Here is a 26,621-nt window from a genome sequence, read left to right on the forward strand (position 1 = left end):
TGTCGGGTTTGTTTTAAGTCGTGAAATCTCCAGAGTGATTCAGGTTAGTTTCTCATTGACGGACTTTTGACTATTATCATAAAGTCTAGTCCACTTTGCAGCTTGTTCTGGCCTAGAACCCGCCCATTTGGACAAGAAACGGCCTTTGGAACAACAAGTAAAAAAACCAACAACATTTTCCTATTTTACATAGCATATAGAGGAGGGTAATTTTGAAATCAGTGAAACAACAATGCAACAAAGTGATTCTCATTCAAATAATGCAGCAGCAGCAGCAGCTTAGATTGTTAAATAGACCAGGGGTTTTCAAACTTTTCGATGCCAAGAACCCCCAAATATGATGATACCCTTGGGATGGACCCCCTTCCAAAAAAATAAAGGCAGCTTTATATTTCCATGCATAAAGACCCAATTTTACTGTGTTAGAAAAATAGTTAGTAAAATATTATAAAGATAACATATTAGCGAAATTAATTATATTCTCATTGTACAAAAGCCTAAATAAATTTACTTTGTCATACACATAAAATGTTTACTTTGTATTAAGTTAACAGTGTATCTCTTATCTTCACAATTAATCTTATCAATGAAGAGAAATAGTTAAATATCATCTAATATATATATAAATATATATATATATATATATATATATATATTTCCCTCGTGCCACCAAAACAGCTCCAACCCGCATCTCAGAATAGCATTGATATGATATTCTTCTCACCGCAATTGTACAGAGCGGTTATCTGAGTTACCGTAGACTTCGTCAGTTCAAACCAGTCTGGCCATTCTCTGTTGCTCTCTCTCATCAACAAGGCATTTCCATCCACAGAACTGCCACTCACTGGATGTTTTTTACTTTTGGCACCATTCGGAGTAAATTCTAGAGACGGTTGTGTGTGAAATCCCAGGAGATCAGCAGTTACAGAAATACTCAAACCAGCCCATCTGGCACCAACAATCATGCCACGGTCCAAATCACTGAAATCACATTTGTTCCCCATTCTGATGGTTGATGTGAACATTAACTGAAGCTCCTGACCCATATCTGCATGATTTTATGCACTGCACTGCTGCCACACGATTGGCTGATTAGATAATCACATGGATGATTGTTGGTGTTCTTGTTTCTGTACATCACAGATCAGTCAGAAGAAGCTAAAGAAGTACGAGAAGGAATATCACACCATTCGCGAGCAACAAGAACAGCAGGAGGCGCCAATCGAGAGATATGAGGTAGACTTATCCCTCTTCTGCATCTGTGTGTGTGTATAAGCATGTGCTTATCTCTACAGGGATTTACGCATCTGCATTCGTGACTGTGTGCATATGAATATTTACATGATCCATTGGCATGTAAATTTAATCTAGGCTAAGATCTTGTTCTCCCCCAAGTCAGAGCTTGTTTTCTCCTTTTGCATTGAGCGCAAATGAATTTTTCCCATTTCCATTCTGCACATCCTCCTATTAGCAAATGTGCTTTTTGAGTTTAATGAGCAGTAATGTGGGAAGAGGTCACCGCTGGGCTCAGAGAGATGATGAAAAGATGGGCTGATGGATTCCTGATAGTTGCAGCCTGCCATTCAACTCACCAGGAACTAAAATGATCATTTAGCAACTGTCAGTCCTGCTTTGGGTGTATACACTTTCACAGTGTAAACTATAATAGTTTAGATTAACTTTATTATAGTTTTGAATATTTAATATTTTAATATCTATTTTATTTTCAGTGTGTCCTTCAATTTTTGTGAGATTGTCGTTAGTTTTCATTCTGTGTTTTCTAGTTTCAGTTCAGTTTTTAAGTATGTTTAGTTTTTATTTTAGTATAAGTTTTGGTATTTTAGGACTTTCAAAGTTCATGTTTAATAAAAGCAGGTTGTAAAGGTTTAAAATTATATAAAATGCTCTGTAGCGAAAACAAGTCAATTCAGGGTCATTTTTATTTTATTTTGCTTAGTTTTAGAGTACAAGTTTATTTTAGTTTGGTTTAAGTTTTTCCAAGTAAGTTGTTTTTATGACATCGTAGTATCTCCCTATACTTGTGTCTTACTGCATTCTCAAAGAATGCACTTTCCCATCACCAGCAAAAAACACTTTTAGTGCTTAGTATATTATTCTACTAATTGGGACACTGCTAAACTACTGTTTACAAATATCGAATAAACCTTTTAATAGCATATAAAGCTTTAGCAATAGCATAGACCTTTCATATGCTTAAGTAAGTTTGATGTCAGGGAACTTTTTTAAATTAAAAAAAAAAAAAATGGATTTATTTGGCAAATTTCTTATGAAGTACTACACTACCCACAATCCTAAAGAGAGATCAACCAATCAGAGAAGTTGTCACTAGAAAATAGGAATCATGGCAGTCTCCACAGAGGTTTTTGCAGGCTAGCTAGGTAACTTTAGCAAGTGCTGTCACTGTTGATCTATACTGACGGCAATGTTCATTAGTAATATAATTATCTAGCCTAATTTACATTTCAATTAAATCCTGCACTGAATATGCGCATACATATTTAAATAAGACCACACATTGCGATGTTTAAATCAGTGGCACTTAAATACGAAGGCTCTTAAATATTATGTATGTGTACTGTATGTATGTCATTAACATGCACATTTATGTTGCAAAACACACTCTCTCTGTTTAATGACTGGTGCACACTCTCTCTTTGTACAATAGTCTGAGGATTGTCCAGTCAGTGTATTAATTGTTTTCTGACATGTTTTCCTGTAACTGGGAAATTTCTCCAAGTTTCCTCTTATTCTCAGCACAGTTAACCATTATAACGACTGTCACACACACACTCTGTGTCTGCTCTGTAGAGAGAGAACCGGCGGTTACAGGAAGCTAACATGCGTCTGGAACAGGAAAACGACGACCTGGCACATGAGCTGGTCAGCAGTAAGATTGCGCTGCGGAAAGACCTGGACAACGTAAGTTTATTGCGCAGTTATCTCCACTTTCCACGAATACGGTATGCTTTGGTGTCCAATCTCTTCTTTGGAAAGTAAGAAAGCCACAAATCCCAATTTTTTAATGTTGGATAAACAGTTATTTAACATAAAAATTAACCTAGCATGAAAAGTAGCTTGTTTTAAACACATCAAATATGGTGATTTTGGACTGTCCCACCTCAGAGGTCTTGACTTTCTCCACTGTATCCAACAACATTGTCAGAATATTGATATTTTCTGTGTAGTTTTGACGTTCAAAGTAGTAAAACATCATTTTAATTGCCCAAAACTGAATATTTAGTCCCACATTTTTTGTGCAACCCTGTAACCACATAATTTTCCCATTGAAAAAGTATTTTTCTTAAAAGTATTACTTAAAATTGTGACACTTAAGAAGTAACATTTTTATTGCTATAACATCTTTACAGCATAGTGGGAAAGTACTGTATTTAATCTTATTCCATTTTCTCAAGTTTTACAAATGTTGGTTGCATTTGCCAAACAGTTTAATTGGGATGTTGATTGCTAGACAATTGCAAAATCATACAAATAACACATTGCAAACCTCATAGAAAATGAAAAAAAAAATTAAACAACCAATATTCGATCTCCTGGGTTTGACGAGCAACACTTTCTGAAAGTTAAGCACCTCCTTTTACTGACTATTTGATAAAAAAAAAAAAAAAAATGTGTTTTGTTTTTTTCCCCAGATATTTTTGCACCTTATTTGTGGAAAGTGATTTTTTTAAATTTCTCAAAGGTTTTCCCTCTTGCAAGTCCTGCTTCAGCACAGACTGTCAATCACACCAACCTGTATCTTCTGGTGTGAATATTAAATCTCTGTATGTGTGCGTGTGCTTTGTATTTAGGCAGAAGAGAAAGCCGACGCTCTCAATAAAGAGCTTCTCATCACCAAACAGAAACTGGTGGACTCTGAAGATGAGAAGAGAAGACTGGAGGAAGAGTCTGCACAGGTCGGGCCCCTCCTCCATCACCAAAACCCCATGTACACTACCAGTTGAAAGTTTGGACACACCTACTCATTTTAGAGCAATAGTTGTCTGTTTTTCTAGTCATAAAAACTGTCAAATAATTGCTGAACTTGAACTAAATCATATTTTCCCACATCAGACTCAAACTACCAGAACCATAACTGCCATAGACATAGATTAGAGCTCAACAAATATGAGTTTGTCATTGATGGCTGTCATAAAACCTACAAAATTGACTCCAAATATTCCAAACAATTTTCAGACATTATTTGGCAGAATTAGTAGATTTGTTCTTATGTTTAGTTATTATGAAGACATCAAAAACAATTTAAGTAAAACATTTTCATTTTCATATTAGGTATTATTTTAATAAACATAATTAATTTTAAATTAACAGCAACCACTCCACATTTAGAGCAAACCACATAAAAAAAAAAATAATAATAATATATATATATATATATATAAATTGTATGAAAACATTGACAAAGTTTGAAAACTGAGATTTAATAATAATTACTGTAAAAAAAATAAATAAAAAAAAATAAAAAAAATGATAGAAAACTTAAAACAGTGGAAAACTAATTTCACATTTCTCCAAAAAATACCTATGGTGACTTCTGACTCGAAATGAAAGAGCATTTCACATACTGTATACTTTTAATTTGAATACATTTAATAACTTTATAATTGAAAACAAATATTAAAAATGCATGACTTTTCTCTTTCAAAATGTTTTGTGCTAACCCGGTTTCAAAAAATGTTTCGAGGTAAATGCAAAAATGTTTAATAATGGCCTTAAATAACAAATATTGCACCACACTACTGATTGGCAATCAGTTTTATTGTGTTTTGTGCCAAGGACAATATGTTTTTCCTGTAAAACATTTTTCACACTATTTTTTTTTCCCTTAACAGAATTAAACTCTTGAGCTTGACAGTAGTTTAATTCTTTTATAAGTGTAAATGATGAAATACAGATGCAGACTGTAAAAGTAACTAAACACAATAACACAGATGGACATGTGAGAATTACGCTGTCTTATATTTTACACTTTGTCTAGATTAAGGCCCCAACATACTTCATATGAAATCGAAGAACGAATGGGTGTGACTACATTTAGAACAAAATCTGGCCAAAAGGAAGGTGTTTTTGAGCTTGTTTCCATGGTCGAAACAGCTCACCAGGGCAAATTTTAGGAAAAATTCTTACCGCATGCTAAACACCTTCTTACTGCCATTGGTCTATGTCCATCGGTAGATGTGACCTGGAGCTCCACCTACTTTGAGGCCAACAGCTTATTCCCCTTCAGTCAGTTAAGATCAGTCAACATTTACATTTACGCATTTGGCAGACGCTTTTATCCAAAGCAACTTACAGTGCCCTTATTACAGGGACAATCCCCCTGGAGTAACTTGGAGTTAAGTGCCTTGCTCAAGGACACAATGGTGGTGGCTGTGGGGATTGAACCAACAACCTTCTTCTTACCTGTTCAGTGCTTTAGTCCACTACGCCGCCACCACTCCCAACATGAACACACCGGTGTACAGAGTTATTAGCGAGCTGGTGCAAATTTACATACATCTGTGCAGTTGTTGGCATAGAGATGTTTTCCAAGACCATGTTGTGCAATTTATTTTGTTTGTTTAATTAGTCTTTAGAAGGAATCAAATCTACTCAAACACTCTTAAGTGCCCATTCACTTTTTTGCTTTATATGCTGCTTTACTCATATGCCGTCTGCAGTAAAAGCCATTCACACATGTGGCCAAAGTAAGATATACCTCTTATCATCATTCTTTTGTCTGTATTCTACCCATTAACACTCTTTTATACACCCATCTTTGCAGTAGTATCAGCATAATCGTAAATTACAATAACAGTGTAATCTGCGCATATTATGACCACATATTGCATGAATGCCAAGGTAAACATTACAAATTACACATTATCGACTGCATATAGATTACTTAAAATCATCATTGAGTAGTTAAAACAGCTTCTTTTACTGATCTCGTGTGAATTCTACTCCTAGAATGAGGCATGACATCATTGATAACACATATTAATGTCATATTAGTTGATGTTTCACATGTAATCTTGTGCATCCTCATATTTAAATGCTCCTCTAAATGCCTCCCCCAACAGTGTGGCTGGTGTCTGAATGTTCACAAACTGTATGTCGTTACTCGACTGTTTCAAACTTCTTTTTAGCACTGAGCGAAGAACAAAAAAGCACTTTGCCTTGAGTATACAGAGACCTTTACAGCTCTGCACACTCTGGCCATTCTTTCAAACAACTTCATGATGTGCATGCTGAGATGCATTAAAATAAAGTTCATATGTATGCTGGACAATTGTTGGATTTTTTTAGTTTTTTGTCTTGTAAAGAAATTCATCTGTAGACAATTTACATTTGTTTTCAAAACGTATTTCAAGCATTTAAGCATAAGCCTTTAGATCAATAGGATTTTAAGATAAATCATCATAAATAACCCCATAATGACTTCACTTCCATATACAGTATTGTGTTTTTATGTCTATACTTTGGATCAAGTGATATCAGGAAATGGTCCCTTGAGAGGGCAGACTTGCAATACGATGGACGTGTGTTTCAGTTGATTGCTGTGGTCCTCCTGAGATGGGTCTTATATTAGAGGGACAATACTGCCTGAAGACAAAGTTGTCCTTAGATAGAGTGGAGCGATGTCTCCCGGAGGGTATATTTGAGTTAAATAAAGGATTGTTGTGATTGTGAATGATTTTCTGTAGTGTGAAGAGAGTGAAAGAGTCTTTAACTCATACCTCAATTATACCTCATCATATCTCATACCTATTTTCAGCTGAAGGAGATGTGTCGGAGAGAACTGGACAAATCAGAGTCGGAGATAAAGAAGAACGGCTCCATCATTGGAGAATATAAACAGGTGAACACAAACACATACACTCACATGCCTCGTGTCTCTAGTGTGTAAGGTCTGGCACTCTTATCTGAAGTCTTTATGATTCTAATGGCCTTCTGTTGCCATAATGAAGTCCAAAATCCCTCCACCAGGACATTGTGGCTGTGTCACTCTCTAAATCAGTTTAAATAGCCTAATCGCAGCCATGTCATATTTTAAAACACCCCATAGTCTAATTACATTTTCAACAAAAAAACTGAGACTTTGAAGGCACATCAGTTTTACTGTACAGGGTTCCCACGGTCATGGAAACCTCGAAATATCAGGGAATTTTAAAATTGTGATTCCAGGCCTGGAAAAGTAACGGAAATGTATAAAATATACAAAGTCATAGAAAAATCATGGAATTTTTTTAAAGTTAATATATTTTTCTTTATTATACTCTGTCCTAAAATATTTAATCGGGGTGTTACGTTGCACTGGATTAAAAACACATGGTGAAGAGTTTAAAATATGCTATTTTAAATACCTGATCAATTAGAGACAACGATATGCTGCTACTCCCCACCCATTTTATGATTCACGCAATGTGTTTGGATGGGTTAAATTTAAAAAAATAAATGTTTTCAGTTGAATTTTTATCAAACAATGGTGTGGTTTAGTTTTTTACAAATTTGTGATTATGGTGCCATTTTCATAATGAAAGACTAAATGTTTGGGCTTGGAATTCATTGGTTGAAAAGAGTGGGAACCCTGTACGATAAAACTGATGTTATACTGTTCTCTTCCTGTTGTTTTTCTTGCCATCCTAAATCTTTGCTCAATTTGAGGACTAGCATACATGTTTGCCTATTTTATTTTATAAACTTTATGAATTTAATAATTTTATAATAATTATTTTATTGATTTTATTTCGAAATAAATATATGTATTTAATTAAACAATTTATTTACCAATTCACTGAAATGAATAAAGGGATAGTTCACCCAAAAAGGAAAATGCTCTCATCATTTACTCATCCTCATGCCATTTCAGATGTGGATGACTTTCTTCTGCTGAACACAAATGAAGATTTTTGGAAAAATATCTCAGCTCTGTAGGACCATACAATACAAGTGAATGGTGGCTAGAACTCTGAAGCTCAAAAAAGCACATAAAGGCATCCTAAAATAATACTTTCAACTCCAGTAGTTTAATCCGTGTCTTCAAAAGCGATATAATAGGTGAGGGTATGAAACATTTTTAAGTCCTTTTTTACTATAAATCTCTACTTTCACTTTCATTTCCATTCTGCTGCTTTTATTTTTTGCCGATTCACATTCTTCGTGCATATAGCCACCTCTGGTTGGGTCAAAGGTGGAGATTTATAGTAAAAAAAGACTTAAATATTGATCTGTTTCTCACCCACACCTATCATATTGCTTCTGAAGACATGGATTAAACCACTGGAGTCGGATGGATTACTTTTATGTTGCTTTTATGTGATTTTTGGAGCTTTAAAGTTCTGGCCACCATTCACTTGCATTGTATTGTTAGGAGTAACAGCTGGGTCCTCAATATGGATATTGAAGAATAAAACTCAGAGTCAGGTTTTGCAATAGTCAAATGAGAGAGTTTACTGATTATTCTCTGCAGGTTCAATAGGCATCATGAGTCAATGAGATACAACAGTTCGAAGTGAAGTTTTACAAACTTTCCAAAGCAATTATAGTCATATGAAAATTACATTAAGGGTGTCATCAAACCACAGGTTCTAGCATTCGGATAGGTCAGCTACTTCAAACATTTTAACATATTACAAATATGGACTGTTTCCGTCTTCGTGCAAACAATAATTGTTAGCCACAACGTGAATTGAGGCCCCATCCTTGTTTGAAACAAACTTATGGTCAGATATCAAAGGTTAGCTATCAGTTATGGCTACTCCTTATTTCTTTACATCAAAGGGGTACCAAAGAGAGCAATTAAAATCCTTGGAAGTTGTTTTTCGACTATGACAAAGTCACATTTGAGAGGGCACAATAACCGTAAATAATTCAGAGACATGAGTTATTTAGACATGCAATGTGTAGGTGTTGTCTTCTCAGGAATAGAGGCCTCCTCCTAAACCTTGCTGGAATGCCGGTCTTCACCATCTGTGGAACATTAGGACAGAGCACAAAGAGAAACAAAAGGGCACAAGAGAGCACACTATTGCTGCATCTAGTTAAATAAGGTATATGATTCATTATGTAATAAAAATAGAAATAGAAATGGAATAAATGCAATACAATATAAAATGCACATTCTCCGGAGACTGGGCTAAAAGAGTAAACACTGTTGAAGCACTCCTGACATGGGCCAGACCCTCAGATACCCCTCAAATCACATACATATTACTTGTACCTTTTAGGAAAAGAGAACAGAAGATTGATTAATATAATAAGATTAAGTGAGGATTATGAAATATAAGATATAACTTTCAAGAGCAAAGAGGGATTAGAATTTTTCTCCTTCAGTATGGACCTACAGAGCTGAAATATTCTTCTAAAAATCTTCATTTGTATTCAGCAGAATAAAAAAAGTCATACATATCTGGGATGGCATGAGGGTGAGTAAATGATGAGATAATTTTCATTTTTGGGTGAACTATACCTTTAAACTGCTTGACAAAATTGAAGTGCACTTCATTTAACACTATTAAAACAACACTGTATTGATGTTCTCAACCTACCAAATGACACTATTGAAACATCGGTCTTAACGCTCTCATTCTCGTGAGTTGTAATGGCATAAAGATAGTTTTGTTCTGTATAGTTGTTCGAGAGTGTTTCTCTGAAACAACTCAAAATAACCACTAATAGACCACAGTAAAGACACTGAATGGTCCTATAAGAACTCGCTTCCAAACTAGACCAATTTTACATCTCAGATTCCAGTAAGATGTGCAGATAAGGGCTGATGTGAGTGTAGAGGAGAGACGGGCCTGAAAGTGGCCCCTTCAGTGCAGTATGAGAGTTGCTCTGTAAAAATAGTTGAGCTGCTGTCCCTGCAGAGCTCATTTTAATGGAACCGCTGACAGCATGATTCATGGTGGAGCATGATAATGTTGTCCTCAGAGCTGAACCAGCTCTCTCTTACACACACTCACACCCATATTGCTTGTATGAGCCAGACAACACACAATGAGTGTTTGAAGTCTGCAGGTATCATGCTGGATGGCTTCCCGGTATGAAATGAACACACATTCACTTGGACAGCTCATTAGTGCGAGTAGGACAGGTTTACCTTGTCTGCCGTCTGAAGAAATAGACAAAAAACACAAATACTCTAGAGGGAAATCATTTCTATATAAATTGTTTCAGGCATTGCTCTAAAGCAGCCATTTCAATCTTATGTCTTTCTTAAACCTGTGCTTTGGCTTTACTACAAATACTGTAATACAACCATGATTAATTTCTTAAGGGATGGCCGAGAGACTTGCATCACTCACATTAGCACCACAACTCAGCGCGTTTGGAACAAGTGCGCTAACTGCTTAGCCATGACTCTGGCATTAAACTTTATTTTTAAACAGCAATCCATGCTCCATTCATTCTCCTTGTTGATGAATGTATATGAAGGTGGAAGCCTAATTAAGAAATCTGATCCTCATCGCTCCAACAACACCCTGTAAACGATTGATGTTGGGTTGAGAATGAATACATGTCATTGATCAAGTGTTCCAGTAAAGGCACCCAATCAAAAATAGATTTGAGGTTGAAAAGTCAGCGTGATCACCTACAGACTTGAGCTGTGTAGTGCTGTTAATGCACTTACTGTAAGAGGATGCTGGGTTTTCAAAGAGAGAGACGAGGAATGTGATATCTTGTAACATGATATATAAATTGAATGATGGCATGTTCGTCTCACTCTAGTACTGAGGTAGTGTATACTGACCTTTGACCTCTGTGTGTTTGTGTGTCAGATCTGCTCTCAGCTTAGCGAGCGTCTGGAGAAACAGCAGACTGCCAACAGAGGAGAGTTGGAGAAGATCCGGGTAGGTGAAGACTATGGCAGATATACACACACACTGCCACGTTTCATTAGCTGTTTTTTGAAAAGCTGTTTATTGTTGGGGCCTGGTTAAAAGATTAGCATGAAATGGCATATGCAATGCATTTAACTTACATAATATGACAAACCTCCAAAGTGAAATAGAATATTCAGAGGTATAAAATGTAGGGTGGGACATGATTTAATCCTTCAGGATTTGATTGGATTGTTAAACATAGGCTTAAAGTTATTACACTTTGATTGAAGACTATGAAAAGCAATTTTCTTTGGAATAAAACACTCATGAATTGTTCACAAAAAGACCAGGGACAGTTATTAAGAAAGTAAATGGGGCTAATTTTGATGTCATTTCGTTTTTGATGATTACTTTGCAGCATGATATTTTTCTAGTTCTGAATAAGGCTTTGTTTCAGAGTTGAATTATTGTAACATTTCTAATGAGCATTTTCTAATGAGCAAGCTTGAACTGATTGTGTGTGTGCACACTAATGAGGTAAGTAGGTAAGTGGAGAGACTCTTGAGTGGGATGATGGCCTCTCAATTTGAGGCACGCTTCTTAGGGCACATAGACAGCGAGGTAACGTGATCTCATGCACATTACAGGGCTCCATACTGCGACTAAAATGGACACAAATGCAACCAAAAAGAATTGATTGTGACGATAATTTAAAGTCTAGTCGCTATTGGCTACACTGGGTTTCCATCAAAAATGTTTAGCATATTTTAAGCGCATTTCTAAAAATTCGACTTAAGAAAATACGAATCGTTGCGTGTTTCCATCCACTTTGTAATGCACATTATAGTGAGGGAGCCGCCTCGTCATGATAGAGCATCTGAATGACCTCTCCCTGCTTTGGGGACAGTTGTATTTGCAAAATTGGAGCAAGTATCTCATTTTATTAAATGCATCCACGAGACACCGTAGAATAAGTGTAATATCTGAAATTATGTGGGCTGAAATAGCTGCGATGCCCATACACCACCAGTCTCCGCTTACCTGGGGGCGCCCGCTCTCAAAACGGTTATGTCTGATTTTGAGGACCCACTTTATCGACAAGCTGTGGGTTAAACACTTCCGAATGACAAGCGCTATGTTCAAAGAATTGTGTGCCAATGTCGGCCCTTTCGGTGTGCCAGTCACATCAAGCTATCGCAAACTTATAACACATGCACAAATGGTCAAAACACGTCATCGTTTTGCGAATAAAACAATTCCATCACCTTAATGCGCATTTTAACTAATGCGAAACTCAAGAAAATCCACTTCCTCCTAGTGCATTAAATTTAAAGCGAATGTAGAAAGTTTTTTAAAGCGAAAGTTTTTTTTTCCGCATATCAAGTGTTTCCATTCAGGTTTTCTTATGTGCAATTTCAAAATGAGCATAAAAATAGTTGGATGGAAACCCACCTAGTCGGGTTGTGTGTGTCTATATGCTGTTTCATCCACAGCCCCCCCCCCCCCCAATATGCTGGCTCCAACCCCTCAGTTATTCAGCATTCAGGAGGGAATGATTTCAGGAGTTCCCAATTGTTCTATGTGGCAAACAGAGCCCGGCTGGGCAAGGGGTTGCAAAGCAATGAAGAGGACGAGAGATGGTGCAGTGGTGCACACTCACCCACTAGTCACAAGCACTTTACACTCTCAAAATTCAATAAAGTCTTCACTGTATCCCCCAAAAATGTTGCCAAACAAAATGTCCCAAAAGATTTTGAAAAATACATTAACAGAACATATAATAACGCCACCTCGGGGAGTCACCACTCCCTTAGAGGTGGTGAGCCACTTAAACTCTGTCCAAGCGCTAAGTGTTCACACATGCGCAGCGCAGAGCAGAGCTCAGGCTCGTTCACGCCTCAGCCACGAGATGGCGACAGAGCGCTGGGTGTTGAGGACAATACAGTCGGGTACAGACTGCAATTTACTGCATGCCCCCCGCAATTCAGAGGGATAATTCACTCACGGGTTCGGGGGGGGAAATTTCCTCCTTGCTGAACAAGAAAGCAATAAGAGTGGTTCTGCCCGAGCAAAGCCAGAGTGACTTTTATTTATTTGAGGATTTCCTCGTTCTAAAGAAAGGAACTCAGGCTCTCTGTCCCATATTAGATCTACAAGCACTGAACAAGTATTTAAGAAAGTACAAATTCAGAATGCTCACTCATTCAACACTCCTGAAATTGGTGCATCCAGGCGTTTGGTTCACATCCATCGATCTGAAGGACGCATATTTTCACAGAAACATATACCCACCCCACAGGAAATTCCTGAGTTTTGCATTTCAGGGGGTGATGTACGAATATTTATTTCTACCTTTCGGCCTGTCTCTTAGCCCGAGGGTCTTTGTCAAATGTATGGAAGCGGCTCTGACCCTGCTCAGAGAGAGAGGCATTTGTCTCGTTTCATACATAGACAATTGGCTCGTGACAGCTCAATCGGAGCATATAGCGAGAGAGCACACTGCGATGCTTATAGCTCATCTTCAAAAATTGGGTTTGAGATTAAACACCGAGAAGAGTGTATTAATCCCCACACAGTCAATTACATTTCTGGGACTGTCACTGGACTCGGTGACATTTAGAGCACGACTGTCAGAGGAGAGAGTGATAAAGTTTACTCAATGTCTGGCTGAGTTTTGGAGGGGAAACAGTGTTTCATTTCGAACATGCCTCAGACTTTTGGGGTTAATGGCCTCAGCTCTGATAGTTATTCCACTAGGCCAATTATTCATGAGAGAGTTTCAACGCTGGGTAGCCTCTCTGAGATTGGACCCATTACATCACTCTCGGAGGAGAGTGAGGGTGACATCGGTGTAAGTGCTGGCATTGCGCCATTGGAAACACCCATCCTTTTTGATTCAAGGGATCCCCATGGGTGTTGTTCAGGCCAGAAAAATCATTACTACGGACGCTTCACTGTCCGGTTGGGGGAGCACTCACAAGGGCAGGATAAAAAATGGGAGATGGGGTCATCATTTGACCAATCACTATATAAATTTAATGGAAATGCAGGCAGTTTTCTTAACCCTGAAGCATTTTCTTCCCTTATTAGAAGGGCATCATGTTCTTGTGAGAACGGACAACACTACAGTGGTAGCGTATATAAATGGACAGGGAGGTCTAAGATCACTCCTGCACACATTGGCACACAAACTGATTCTGTGGAGCAATGCCCACTTCTTATCCCTGAGAGCGACGCACATACAGAGTATTATGAATCGGGGTGCGGATTTGCTGTCGAGGGGCAATCCTCTTTACGGGGAATGGAGACTGAACAGAGAAGTGGTCGAGCAGATTTGGAGCCGGTTCGGCAGGGTGACAGTGGATCTGTTCGAGTCTCAAGAGTATGCTCAGTGCCCTCTGTTCTTTTCTCTGAAGGATCAGAATGCACCGATGGGAATAGATGCACTGGCACACGAATGGCCTCACATTCTCTTTTATGCATTCCCACCGATAGCATTGATATCTCCAACCCTCTCCAAAGTGAGAGAGAGGATGATATTAATAGCTCCGCACTGGCTGGGGAAATATTGGCTGGCAGAGATCATACATATGCTATACGAACAGCCGTGGCCACTTCCGTTGCGAAGAGACCTGCTATCGCAGGCACAGGGGGAAATGTTTCATCCTCATCCAGAACGCCTGGCATTGTGGGCCTGGCCTGTGAGTGGTTCAGTTTGAATGCAACTGGGTTGCCCCATAATGTTATTAGGACTATACAGAATGCTAGAGCATCGTTTACTAAATCTTTGTATGGGTATAAATGGGGCGTGTTTGAGCATTGGTGCGCAGTTAAACTCGAGATTCCCTATCAGTGCTCAGTTGCTGTTATACTGTAATTTCTACAAGATTTGATAGATAAGGTAAATGCCTTCTCAACCATAAAAGTGTTTCTGGCTGCTTGAAACGTATGCTTGAAAGAGAACTATAGGTTATTTGTGTAACCCCGGTTCTCTGATAGCACTGAGTGAGGTGTCTCACCAGATCACCCTCCTTGCTGTGTGAAGCGAGGAAGAGGTGTGCTTGTTTTGAATGATGTGATGACGCTGTGTCGCCCCTTTTGTACTGGGAAGTGTAGCCTCCTCCTGACACTAGCATAATTTCTGCTAGCCAATAGGGGCTGGCGTTATGTAATAGGTCTTCTAGGAATACACAGAAGGGGCGTATCCCATAGTGAGACACCTCACTTAATGCTATCAGAGAACCAGGGTTACGCAAGTAAACTATAGATTTCCTATTAAGTCAGTAGGGACAATGGAATGTTTGGGAACTGATATGACATCATGAGCAATCCAGTTCTATATATATATATATATATATATATATATATATATATATATATATATATATATATATATATCAGTGATTTCGTCAGATATCATCTTGTGAGTTATTGAATACATCTTTAGAGCGCGCACCACCAATGTGTCTCGAGCCATTCTGTTGTGATGTGCTTGCTGCACCGCACGCAACAACAAACCCATACAAGAGAGTCATCGTCGTCTTATTATTTATTTTTTAATGGCGATTCGCAAGCTAAAATAGTGCATTACCACCATCTACTGTATGCATTGGATCAGAGACTACCCCTCTTTGAACCCCTCTCCCTCTGGACAAATCAGCGGCTCAAGCCTTCGCTGGCACTGCATGTTCAGCTCCTCCCGCATTTGCTCCGAGCCCCTCACAGCCCAGAAAGTGCGCAAGAGTCGTGACCAAATTACTCTTTTTCATGAATCACCCGAAAAGAACTGAGGGTGTGAAGTAAACTCAGGAGCTCAGGTTAGCAGTTTGAATCAGAGTCACTTTCTCAGCGAATCATCCGTCGGTGTGTTCACATCTGGGAGCGCAGACATTTCAAAATAGGAGTCCCATGTGTATTTCAGGCTTCTTTAAAAATATTAAAAGTCCAGCACCATATATATATGTATATAGTTGAAGTCAGAAGTTTACATATACTTAGGTTGAAGTCATTAAAACAAAGTTTTTTCACCACTCCACAGATTTCATATTAGCAAACTGTAGTTTTGGCAATCTACTTTGTGCATGGCACGAGTAATTTTTCCAACAATTGTTTACACACAGATTGTTTCACTTTTAATTGACTATATCACAATTCCAGTGGGTCAGAAGTTTACATACACTAATTTGTGTATAACTGTGCTTTAAGCAGCTTGGAAAATTCCAGAAAATTATATCAAGCCTTTAGGCATTTAGCCAAATAGCTTCTGATAGGTTAATTGGAGGTGTATCTGTGGATGTATTTTAAGGCCTACCTACAAACTTAGTGCCTCTTTGCTTGACATCATGGGAAAATCAAAATAAATCAGTTAAGACCTCAGAAAAAGAATTGTGGACCTCCACAAGCCTGGTTCATCCTTGGGAGCAATTTCCAAACACCTGAAGGTACCACGCTCATCTGTACAAACAATAGTACGCAAGTATAAACACCATGGGACCATGCACCCATCATACCACTCAGGTAGGAGATGCATTCTGTCTCCTAGAGATGAACGTAGTTTGGTGCGAAAAGTGTAAATCTATCCCAGAACAACAGCAAAGGACCTTGTGAAGATGCTGGAGGAAACAGGTAGACAAGTATCTATATCCACAGTAAAACGAGTCCTATATCGACATAACCTGAAAAGCTGCTCAGCAAGGAAGTTCCAATGATCCAAAACCGCCATAAAAAAGCCAGACTACAGTTTGCAAGTTCACATGGGGACAAAGATCTTACTTTTTGGAGAAATGTCCTCTGGTCTGATGAAACAAAAATGTAACTGTTTGGCCATAATGACCATCATTATGTTTGGGGGAAAAAGGGAGAGGCTTGCAAGCCGAAGAACACCATCCCAACCGTGAAGCATGGGGGTGGCAGCATCATGTTGTGGGGGTGCTATGCTGCAGGAGGGACTGGTGCACTTCACAAAATAGATGGCATCATGAGGAAGGAAAATGATGTGGATATATTGAAGCAACATCTCAAGACATCAGCCATGAAGTTAATGCTCGGTCGCAAATGGGTTTTCCAAATGGACAATGACACCAAGCATACCTCAAGTTGTGGAAAAATGGCTTAAGGACAACAAAGTCAAGGTATTGGAGTGGCCATCCCAAATCCCTGACCTCAGTCCGATAGAACATTTGTGGGCAGAACTGAAAAAGTGTGTGCGAGCAAGGAGGCCTACAAACCTGACTCAGTTACACCAGTTCTGTCTGTAGGAATGGGCCAAAATTCCAGCAACTTATTGTGAGAAGTTTGTGGAATGCTAACCAAAACATTTGACCCAAGTTAAACAATTTGAAGGCAATGCTACCAAATACTAACAAAGTGTATGTAAACTTCTGACCCACTGGGAATGTGATGAAAGAAAAAAAAGCTGAAATAAATAATTCTCTCTACTATTATTCTGACATTTCACATTCTTAAAATAGTGATCCTAACTGACCTAAGACAGGGAATGTTTTCTACAATTAAATGTCAGGAATTGTGAAAAACTGAGTTTAAATGTATTTGGCTAAGGTGTATGTAAACTTCTGACTTCAACTGTGTGTGTGTGTGTATATATATATATATATATATATATATATATATATATATATATATATATATAAAATGCAGGTTTTGACACTTAGGACAATTGAGGGACTCAGCTATTACACAAGGTGCAAACATTCATTGATGCTCAAGAAGGCAACACACTACTATATGCATACTATGGTTTATGTAAATATCTGCTTATGTATATTCTTAAGGGCAGTACTAAATAAAATGTTTTATCTCTTATATTTGTATCAATTATGAAAGGGGAGTGAACATCGATGAGACAAAAGGGGAATGCAAACTTATCTTTTCAACTATATATACTGTTTATTAAACCTCCGATTAATGGGTTATCAGCTGTCTTCCTTTTCTTCTGCTTTCTATCTTGTTTCTGAACAACAATCGAAATTGAGCAATTATATGATTTGATGACTAAAAACAGCCATTTTGCTCCTTAATGTTTCAGTTAAGGAGCCAATGGCTCCTAAGTCATGTATTTAGTCTGGAGCCCTGCATTACGTGACAGTGACATTTTTTTTAGTTTTAAACCAACAAAACCTACCTCCCTACCCTAAACCTTAAACCTAAACCTATCTGATTGTGTCATAAAAGCAAATGTAAGATGAAAAACATTTGCTGAAGCAACAACGCCATGTTGTGGTACTTTATGACACTTTTAGCTTATGTGTCGACCCGCCTACTTTTCAGGATTCGTACCCCGGTTCTTTGCATCTCCTGTGCAACGCTCTATCTGCAACCACACAATTTGATTGCAATCGAACAAGCTTGTAAATGTTGTTGATTATGAAATGCAGTCATAAAAATGTATTGCCTTGCAAGTCATGCGCTATAATAAAAGTGTTTTGATGTGATAAGATAGCATTGTGTGAGGAACAGGGCAAAAATAAAGAGTTTATGAACTGATAATCTGCCGTTTTACTCAGGATTTTTGTGAAAGTGAATTAAAGTCATTGTTGTAGCTCCGCCACATTCATTTCACGAGGAAACTGAGGCCATGTAAAATTCAAGTATATCAAATAATCCAGCAAACACTGCAAGGACAGTGTAATGTATATTTACATAAAAATTAGTGCCGTCAGTCGATTAATAAGTACAGACAACTTTTGAAAGTGCTAAAATTTGACTCTATATGTACTTCTTTTTCTATCAAAATGCATTTATTTCCTTTTAAGGAAATAAATCAAAACAATATGTAACAATAATATTTTGGTAACATTTTCGAAACAAAGCCTTCCACAGTATGAAGACAGAAATGCACTGAAATATAACAAATTTAAGTATCATTAAACGATAACACTTTACAATAAGGTTCCATTTGTTAACATTAGTTAATGCATTAGGTATCATGAACAAACAATTAACAATGTATTTTTATGCCAGGTGAGGAGTAAAGAGAAGCATTCTTGGAAGAACCATAATATTTTCTTGTTCCCGGACTTTGCGAATTTGACGAGAGAAACCCGATCGGTTCAGGGAATGTAAGAAACTCTTACACCAACAGAAGATCTCTTTTGCATTGATGTTCCTGGCCAAACTGAGAATAGAAACGAAGAATGGTCGCAGGGTATTTACATGTCAAAAACAGGCACTCTCCTTCATAAATACTTTGGAGTAAGCCATTTGATGTTTCTTATATTAGTGGACTGACTCGCGGTTGAGAAACTCTATTATCTGAGAAAGCTGGGTGTCATTTTTGTTTCTTTTTGCGCTGGCTCCGCCTAGCAGCTGGAGTTTGTTTTATGGCATGACTCCAAGAAACTTTTGCATTGACGGAAGATTTTCTTTACACTGAAGTTCCCGGCCAGACCAAGAATGGACACTATGGATGACCGCAAAATATCTACATGCTCACATAAAGGACGTCTTTTATAAAGTTGACGGGCTGAGTAAGTTATGGTGTTTTCTTTTTTTTTTTTTCTTTTTTTTTTTTTTTTTTTTGTGGCCTCCAAGTTAGTAGTCTGGCTCTTGATCATCCGAGGAACCAGGATGCCGGTTTTGTTTTTCGTGTTGGCTCCGCCTAGCGGCTAGTGCTTATGCCTCCCAGTAGAATGATTACCTCATCTGCTGCACTCATAACAGCCAGCTCACTGAACAGTTGTTTGTCTGTCCGAGGAAACTGAATGGCTTTATATCAGCTGGAGTTTGTTTTGTGGAGGAACACAGCTTCGAGACAGTTCTGTGAATGAATCTACATGTTTTTTCTGTTATTCTGCCTGTTGGCTGGGGTCTGTTTTACAAAGTATTTTCTGTTATGTAATTTTGCCTCACAAAATTTGTGCAGAAACACCGGACTTGAATAATCCGATGGCAAAGATATCGTGGGGGTTCTCGCATGCGAACATGGACTCTTTGAATTTAGAGGGATTGTCGCCGGTTGGCACGTTTTTCTTTTTTCTGTTTGTTTTGTTCGGGGGGAAGTTTGGGGTTTGATTGTTGCATTAATGGGGAATGTGGTCTGTGTAATCTTGTTTTTGACACACACATTTTTTTTTTTTTATTATTATATCAATATGTCAAATGTTAATATGAATAAGTTGTCTCTCTCCACATGGAATGTGAATGGGTTGGGGCACCCTATAAAAAGAAGGAAGGTTATTTATTTTCTTAAACGTAAGAAATATGATATAGTGTTTCTTCAAGAAACACATCTTTCCCCGCAGGAAGCTGAAAAATTTGGTAAGATATGGGGTGGACATGTTTTCTTTAGTGCTGGTTCAAGTAAGAGCAGAGGAGTCATTACAATGATAAATAAGCATCTACAATTCAATTGTCTCAAACAGATTAAAGATAAATTAGGAAGAGTCATTGTTGTTTTAGGAGAAATTTAGGGGCAAAGGTTGATTTTGGCTAATATTTACGCACCTAACGTTGATGATCAGGGCTTTTTTATAGATCTTGATGGGATGTGGCAAGCTGCTGGCATCTCTCATGACATAATATTGGGAGGAGACTTTAATCTTTTGATGGACTCATTCCTTGATCATAGTGAAGCAAAAGTGTGTAAGCCCCCTAGAGCAACACTGATGCTTCACAAGATCTGTAAAAATCTTGGTCTTGAAGATATCTGGCAACTTTTGAACCCATCTGGTAGGGATTATAAATTTTTTTCATCAGTTCATAAGATTTATTCTAGAAAATATATATATTTTTTTATATATCTAAGTCCCTCATTTCATCTGTTGTGGATTGCTCAATTGGAAACATTTTAGTCTCAGATCATGCCCTGGTGAACTTAGAGATCTTGCCACATACAGAGAAAAAGAAATCATATAGTTGGCGCTTTAATGTATCCCTTTTGCAAAATCCTGATTTCCAACAAATGTTAAAGACAGCAATCAATGTTTATATGGAGACCAATTGGTCCTCAGTATCTTCTGTGGGCATGGCTTGGGAGGCACTTAAGGCGGTTCTTAGGGGTCGGATCATACAGTATGCCTCATTCACCAAAAAATCCAAAGCACGAGAACTCGTGGAGTTGGAAGGATATATTAAAAGTGCCGAGGCAGAGCCGAAGTGCCGAATGTCGTCTGATGGTCTCAGAGAATTGACCGATTGAAATACAGATATAATACTATTTTGTCGCAGAAAGTGGAGTTGTGGTTGTTCAGGGCAAGATAGTCATACCTTGAGTCATGGGACAAAGCAAGGAAGCTTTTGGCTAGATATATAAAGCAGAGAGCATCTTTTTCTACCATTCCCTCAGTGAAATCTGATGATGGTGAAAACTTCAGCCATTGATATTAATAATGCCTTTAAAGAATTCTATCTTGATCTCTATAGTTCCACGTCTTCGTCTACTGATGAAGATATTAGAAACTTTGTGGAACCATTAGAACTCCCTAAACTGACGAATGAGCAAAAAAACTCTCTTGATTCTGAGATAACCCTGGAGGAAACTGGCGAGGTAATTAAGTCCTTAAGGCTCCGGGGCCAGATGTTTTTGCTGCTGAATTTTTTAGATCCTATGCAACAGAACTGGCTCCAATTTTGTTAGAAGTTTATACTGAATCATTAGAGAATGGAAAGCTTCCGCCAACCATGACACAAGCTCGGATTAGTCTGATTCTTAAAAAAGACAAAGATCCAAACGAGTGTAAAAGTTACTGTCCAATTTCCCTGATCCAGCTTGATGTTAAAATTTTGGCTAACCTGATTAAGTAAAGTTATGATCTCTTATACATATACAGGTGCATCTCAATAAATTAGAATGTCGTGGAAAAGTTCATTTATTTCAGTAATTCAACTCAAATTGTGAAACTCGTGTATTAAATAAATTCAGTGCACACAGACTGAAGTAGTTTAAGTCTTTGGTTCTTTTAATTGTGATGATTTTGGCTCACATTTAACAAAAACCCACCAATTCACTATCTCAAAAAATTAGAATATGGTGACATGCCAATCAGGTAATCAACTCAAAACACCTGCAAAGGTTTCCTGAGCCTTCAAAATGGTCTCTCAGTTTGGTTCACTAGGCTACACAATCATGGGGAAGACTGCTGATCTGACAGTTGTCCAGAAGACAATCATTGACACCCTTCACAAGGAGGGTAAGCCACAAACATTCATTGCCAAAGAAGCTGGCTGTTCACAGACTGCTGTATCCAAGCATGTTAACAGAAAGTTGAGTGGAAGGAAAAAGTGTGGAAGAAAAAGATGCACAACCAACCGAGAGAACCGCAGCCTTATGAGGATTGTCAAGCAAAATCCATTCAAGAATTTGGGTGAACTTCACAAGGAATGGACTGAGGCTGGGGTCAAGGCATCAAGAGCCACCACACACAGACGTGTCAAGGAATTTGGCTACAGTTGTTGTATTCCTCTTGTTAAGCCACTCCTGGCGTCTTACCTGGGCTAAGGAGAAGAAGAACTGGACTGTTGCCCAGTGGTCCAAAGTCCTCTTTTCAGATGAGAGCAAGTTTTGTATTTCATTTGGAAACCAAGGTCCTAGAGTCTGGAGGAAGGGTGGAGAAGCTCATAGCCCAAGTTGCTTGAAGTCCAGTGTTAAGTTTCCACAGTCTGTGATGATTTGGGGTGCAATGTCATCTGCTGGTGTTGGTCCATTGTGTTTTTTGAAAACCAAAGTCACTGCACCCGTTTACCAAGAAATTTTGGAGCACTTCATGCTTCCTTCTGCTGACCAGCTTTTTAAAGATGCTGATTTCATTTTCCAACAGGATTTGGCACCTGCCCACACTGCCAAAAGCACCAAAAGTTGGTTAAATGACCATGGTGTTGGTGTGCTTGACTGGCCAGCAAACTCACCAGAACTGAAGCCCATAGAGAATCTATGGGGTATTGTCAAGAGGAAAATGAGAAACAAGAGACCAAAAAATGCAGATGAGCTGAAGGCCACTGTCAAAGAAACCTGGGCCACCTGATACCACCTCAGCAGTGCCACAAACTGATCACCTCCATGCCACGCTGAATTGAGGCAGTAATTAAAGCAAAAGGAGCCCCTACCAAGTATTGAGTACATATACAGTAAATGAACATACTTTCCAGAAGGCCAACAATTCACTAAAAATGTTTTTTTTTTTATTAGTCTTATGATGTATTCTAATTTTTTGAGATAGTGAATTGGTGGGTTTTTGTTAAATGTGAGCCAAAATCATCACAATTAAAAGAACCAAAGACTTAAACTACTTCAGTCTGTGTGCATTGAATTTATTTAATACACGAGTTTCACAATTTGAGTTGAATTACTGAAATAAATGAACTTTTCCATGACATTCTAATTTATTGAGATGCACCTGTATATCAGGTGGGGTTTATTCAGGGTCGTAGCTCTTCTGATAATATTAGGCGTTTCATGTGGTCAGTGGCGAATGATCAGACTCCGGTCGCTGCCATCTCACTTGACGCCGAAAAGGCGTTTGATATGGTAGAATGGGATTATCTTTTTAAGATTTTGGAAAGGTATGGGGTCGGGAGTACCTTTATTGGTTGAATCAAGTTACTTTATAGACACCCTGTAGCAGCGGTACAAACAAATGAATTAATTTCAGATTATTTTACTCTGGATAGGGGCCCCATTATTGTTCTGTCTTGCCCTGGAACCATTAGCAGCCGCGATAAGAAAGGAGGATGATTTTCCAGGGGTGACAGCGGGAGGCGTGGCGCATAAGCTTCTGCTTTATGCAGATGATATTTTATTATTCGTCTCTGACCCTACTAAATCTATGCCTTGCCTCCACAGAATTATTAATTCCTTTTCCAAATTCTCAGGATACAAAGTCAACTGGTCTAAATCTGAAGCTTTGGCTTTGACAGCGTACTGTCCAGTAATGGCCTTCCAGCCAGGCACCTTCCAGTGGCCCAAACAGGGCATTAAGTATTTGGGCATTTTATTCCCAACAAATTTGTCTGATTTTGACCCTTTAATAAAACGGTTTTTGAGCGATGTAGACAGGTGGGAAGGTGTTATTAAAATGAACTGTATTCCAAAATTTAACTACTTGCTACAGTCACTCCCGGTAGATGTCTCTTATTTCAAGCAATTTGAGAGCATAGCGAAGTCTTTTCATTTGGAGTGGTAAGCGCCCCAGATTACATTCAATAAATTACATAGGCCGATTGACAATTGTGGGCTAGGCTTACCCAAGATTTTGTTTTATTATTATGCATTCGGTCTCAGACATTTGGCTCATTGGTCGCTTCCACCTGAAAGAGCCCCTCCCTGGTTCTGCATTGAACAAGAACTTCTTGCCCCTGTTTTGCCATTGCAAAGCCTTTCCATCAAACTAAATAGAGAAGTTAAATCACACCCCGTTATTTCACATTTGCACTCTGTATGGACAAAAGTGTCCAGAGTGTTTAATTCAGATGTTTATCTAAATGTTGCCTCGAGCCTATGGCTAAACCCCAAACTATGCATTAATAAGTTCCCTTTTTGTTGGTCAGAGTGGATTGCGAGGGGGGTTAATTCACTCGGTGATCTTTATGAGAGCAGTGTGATGAGATCCTTTGAAAATCTGGTTCAGTATTTTGGGATCCCCAGATCTCAAGTTTTTAAGGTATCTTCAGTTAAAGCCATTTGCTCTGTACTATTTTTGGGAATAGCATACACCCCCCTAAAGCAGCAGATACCCTAGGAGAGGTGATTTCTGCTTTTGGAAAGGGCCATGAGGCATCAGTGTATTACTCCTTATTAATTCAGAGTCTGGGGGATGGAGTCTCAACCACTCTCAAGAGATTATGGGAGAAAGATTTAAACCTGGAATTGGAGGAGAGAGAATGGGCTAGGATTTAAAAAAAACATAAAAGCTGCATCGAGAGATGCAAGGATGTGCCTTATACAATTCAAGATTTTACATTGGTTCTATTGGACCCCCTCTAAATTGTATAGGCTTGGTCTTAAAGACACACCCACCTGCTGGCGATGCCAGTCAGAGGATGGAGACATGGCCCATGTTTTTTGGTGGTGCGCTGAGATTCAGGAATTTTGGTTGAAGGTACAGAGTGTTCTGTGTGACGTGTTGGGCATTCGGATTTCGTTTTGCCCCAGACTCTGTGTTTTGGGTGATGGGGCGGTCATTGATGTAGGTGACAAATACATAAACAATTGGGTCCTCACCAGTGCGATAATAGGCAGGCAGATTGTTTTAAGGGGTTGGAAGTCGGTGGGAGCACCCTCAATTCGGGAGTAGCGCGAGGAGATGGGAAGGGTGGCAGCCTTCGAAGAGGTAACATGTAGAAGGCTGGGGATATGGGATTCTTTTATTGGGAAATGGGGTAGATATTTGATGTTTTTGGGGGGCTTTCGCAGTGGGTCTGTGGAGAGAGAGGTATAGTTTAGAGTTGTATGTTTATTATATGTGTATGTATATGTATATGTATATATTTATATATATATTTATTTATTATTTTATTCTCTGTATATGTGTGTACTTATGTAAGACCACTGGGATGTTCGTTTGGGGTCGGGTGGGGTTCTTGATTGGGGAGGGGAAGTAGTGGGAGTTAATGTTGAGTCATTGTATATATGTTTTGTTTATCTTTGTTTTGAAAAATTAATAAAAATGTTAATCACAAAACAATGTATTTTTACAGCATTTATTAATCTTTGTTAAAATTAATAAAAAAAACAACTGTTCATTGTTAGTTCATGTGTTCATAGTGCATTAATGTTAACAAACAAAACTTTTGATTTTAAAACTGTATTAGTATATGTTGAAATTAACTAAGATTAAAGGAATAGTTCACCCAAAAATGAAAATTCTCTCATCATTCACTCACCTTTATGCCATCCCAGATGTGTATGACTTTCTTTCTTCTGCAGAACACTAACAAAGAGTTTTAGAAGAATATTTAAGTGGTTAAATCCATATCTTCAGAAGCAATATAAAAGGTGTGGGTGAGAAACAGATCAAAATTGAAGTCCTTTCTTATTATAAATCTCCACTTTCACTTTTACATCTGAAAGTCACATGTGGTACCTGTTTAGTTTCACTCACATCTGAAAGTTTAAGTGGAGATTTTGAGTAAAAAAGGACTTAAATATTGTTCTGTTTTTTTTTTTTTACCCACACTTGTATCGCTTCTGAAGATATGGATTTAAACACTGGAGTTGTATGGATTACTTTTATGTTTCCTTTGTGATTTTTGGAGCTACAAAGGTCTGATCACTATTCACTTGTATTGTGTGGACCTACGGAGCTGAAATATTCGTCTAAAAATCTGTGTGTTCTGCAGAAGAAAGAAAGTCATACACATTTGGGATGGCATGAGGGTGAGCAAATGATGAATTTTCATTTTTGGGTGAACTATCCCTTTAATAAATGCTGTAAAATTGTTCATTGTTAGTTCATGTTAACTGATGTTGTTTACTAATGATAACAAATGGAACCTTGTTGTAAAGTGTTAAACATTAAACATTTCCCAAAGACTAAGTAGGAGGTTGACTAATTGAATGAACTAGTCCCCATAGGTCGTGTATTCGTTGCAATAGGAATTAAATCTCTTAAACCCTCGTCCTCCAAAATATTCGTCGCAAATTATTCCAACCATTGTTCAGACTCACATAGAGCTGAATAAAATGTCAGAATCTAATGTGTTAAACATATTAAATTAATCGCGTGTTAACGGGTTTAATAAAAAATATTTTAGCCAAATGTATTACTCAGCTCTCTATTCTGATTGGTCAATTTCGGCTTTCTACATTCAACTGATTTTGTA

At 38.1% G+C, this 26,621-nt stretch overlaps 1 protein-coding gene across 2 annotated transcripts in view; it reads left to right on the forward strand.

The window, feature by feature from the left end:
• Positions 1 to 26,621, forward strand: part of LOC127432493 (rab GTPase-activating protein 1) — a 157,679-nt gene that overhangs the window by 128,445 nt on the left and 2,613 nt on the right. The window contains exons 21-25 of one of the 2 annotated variants that reach the window (XM_051683625.1): positions 1,144 to 1,236; positions 2,830 to 2,940; positions 3,831 to 3,935; positions 6,797 to 6,880; positions 8,944 to 10,789. In XM_051683625.1, the coding sequence (XP_051539585.1) occupies positions 1,144 to 1,236; positions 2,830 to 2,940; positions 3,831 to 3,935; positions 6,797 to 6,880; positions 8,944 to 8,949 (399 nt within the window). In that variant the 3' untranslated portion in view covers positions 8,950 to 10,789. The other variant, XM_051683624.1, reaches the window with a different exon arrangement.

The sequence above is a fragment of the Myxocyprinus asiaticus genome, chromosome 42, assembly GCF_019703515.2.
Source record: "Myxocyprinus asiaticus isolate MX2 ecotype Aquarium Trade chromosome 42, UBuf_Myxa_2, whole genome shotgun sequence".
Taxonomy (NCBI): Eukaryota; Metazoa; Chordata; class Actinopteri; order Cypriniformes; family Catostomidae; genus Myxocyprinus; species Myxocyprinus asiaticus.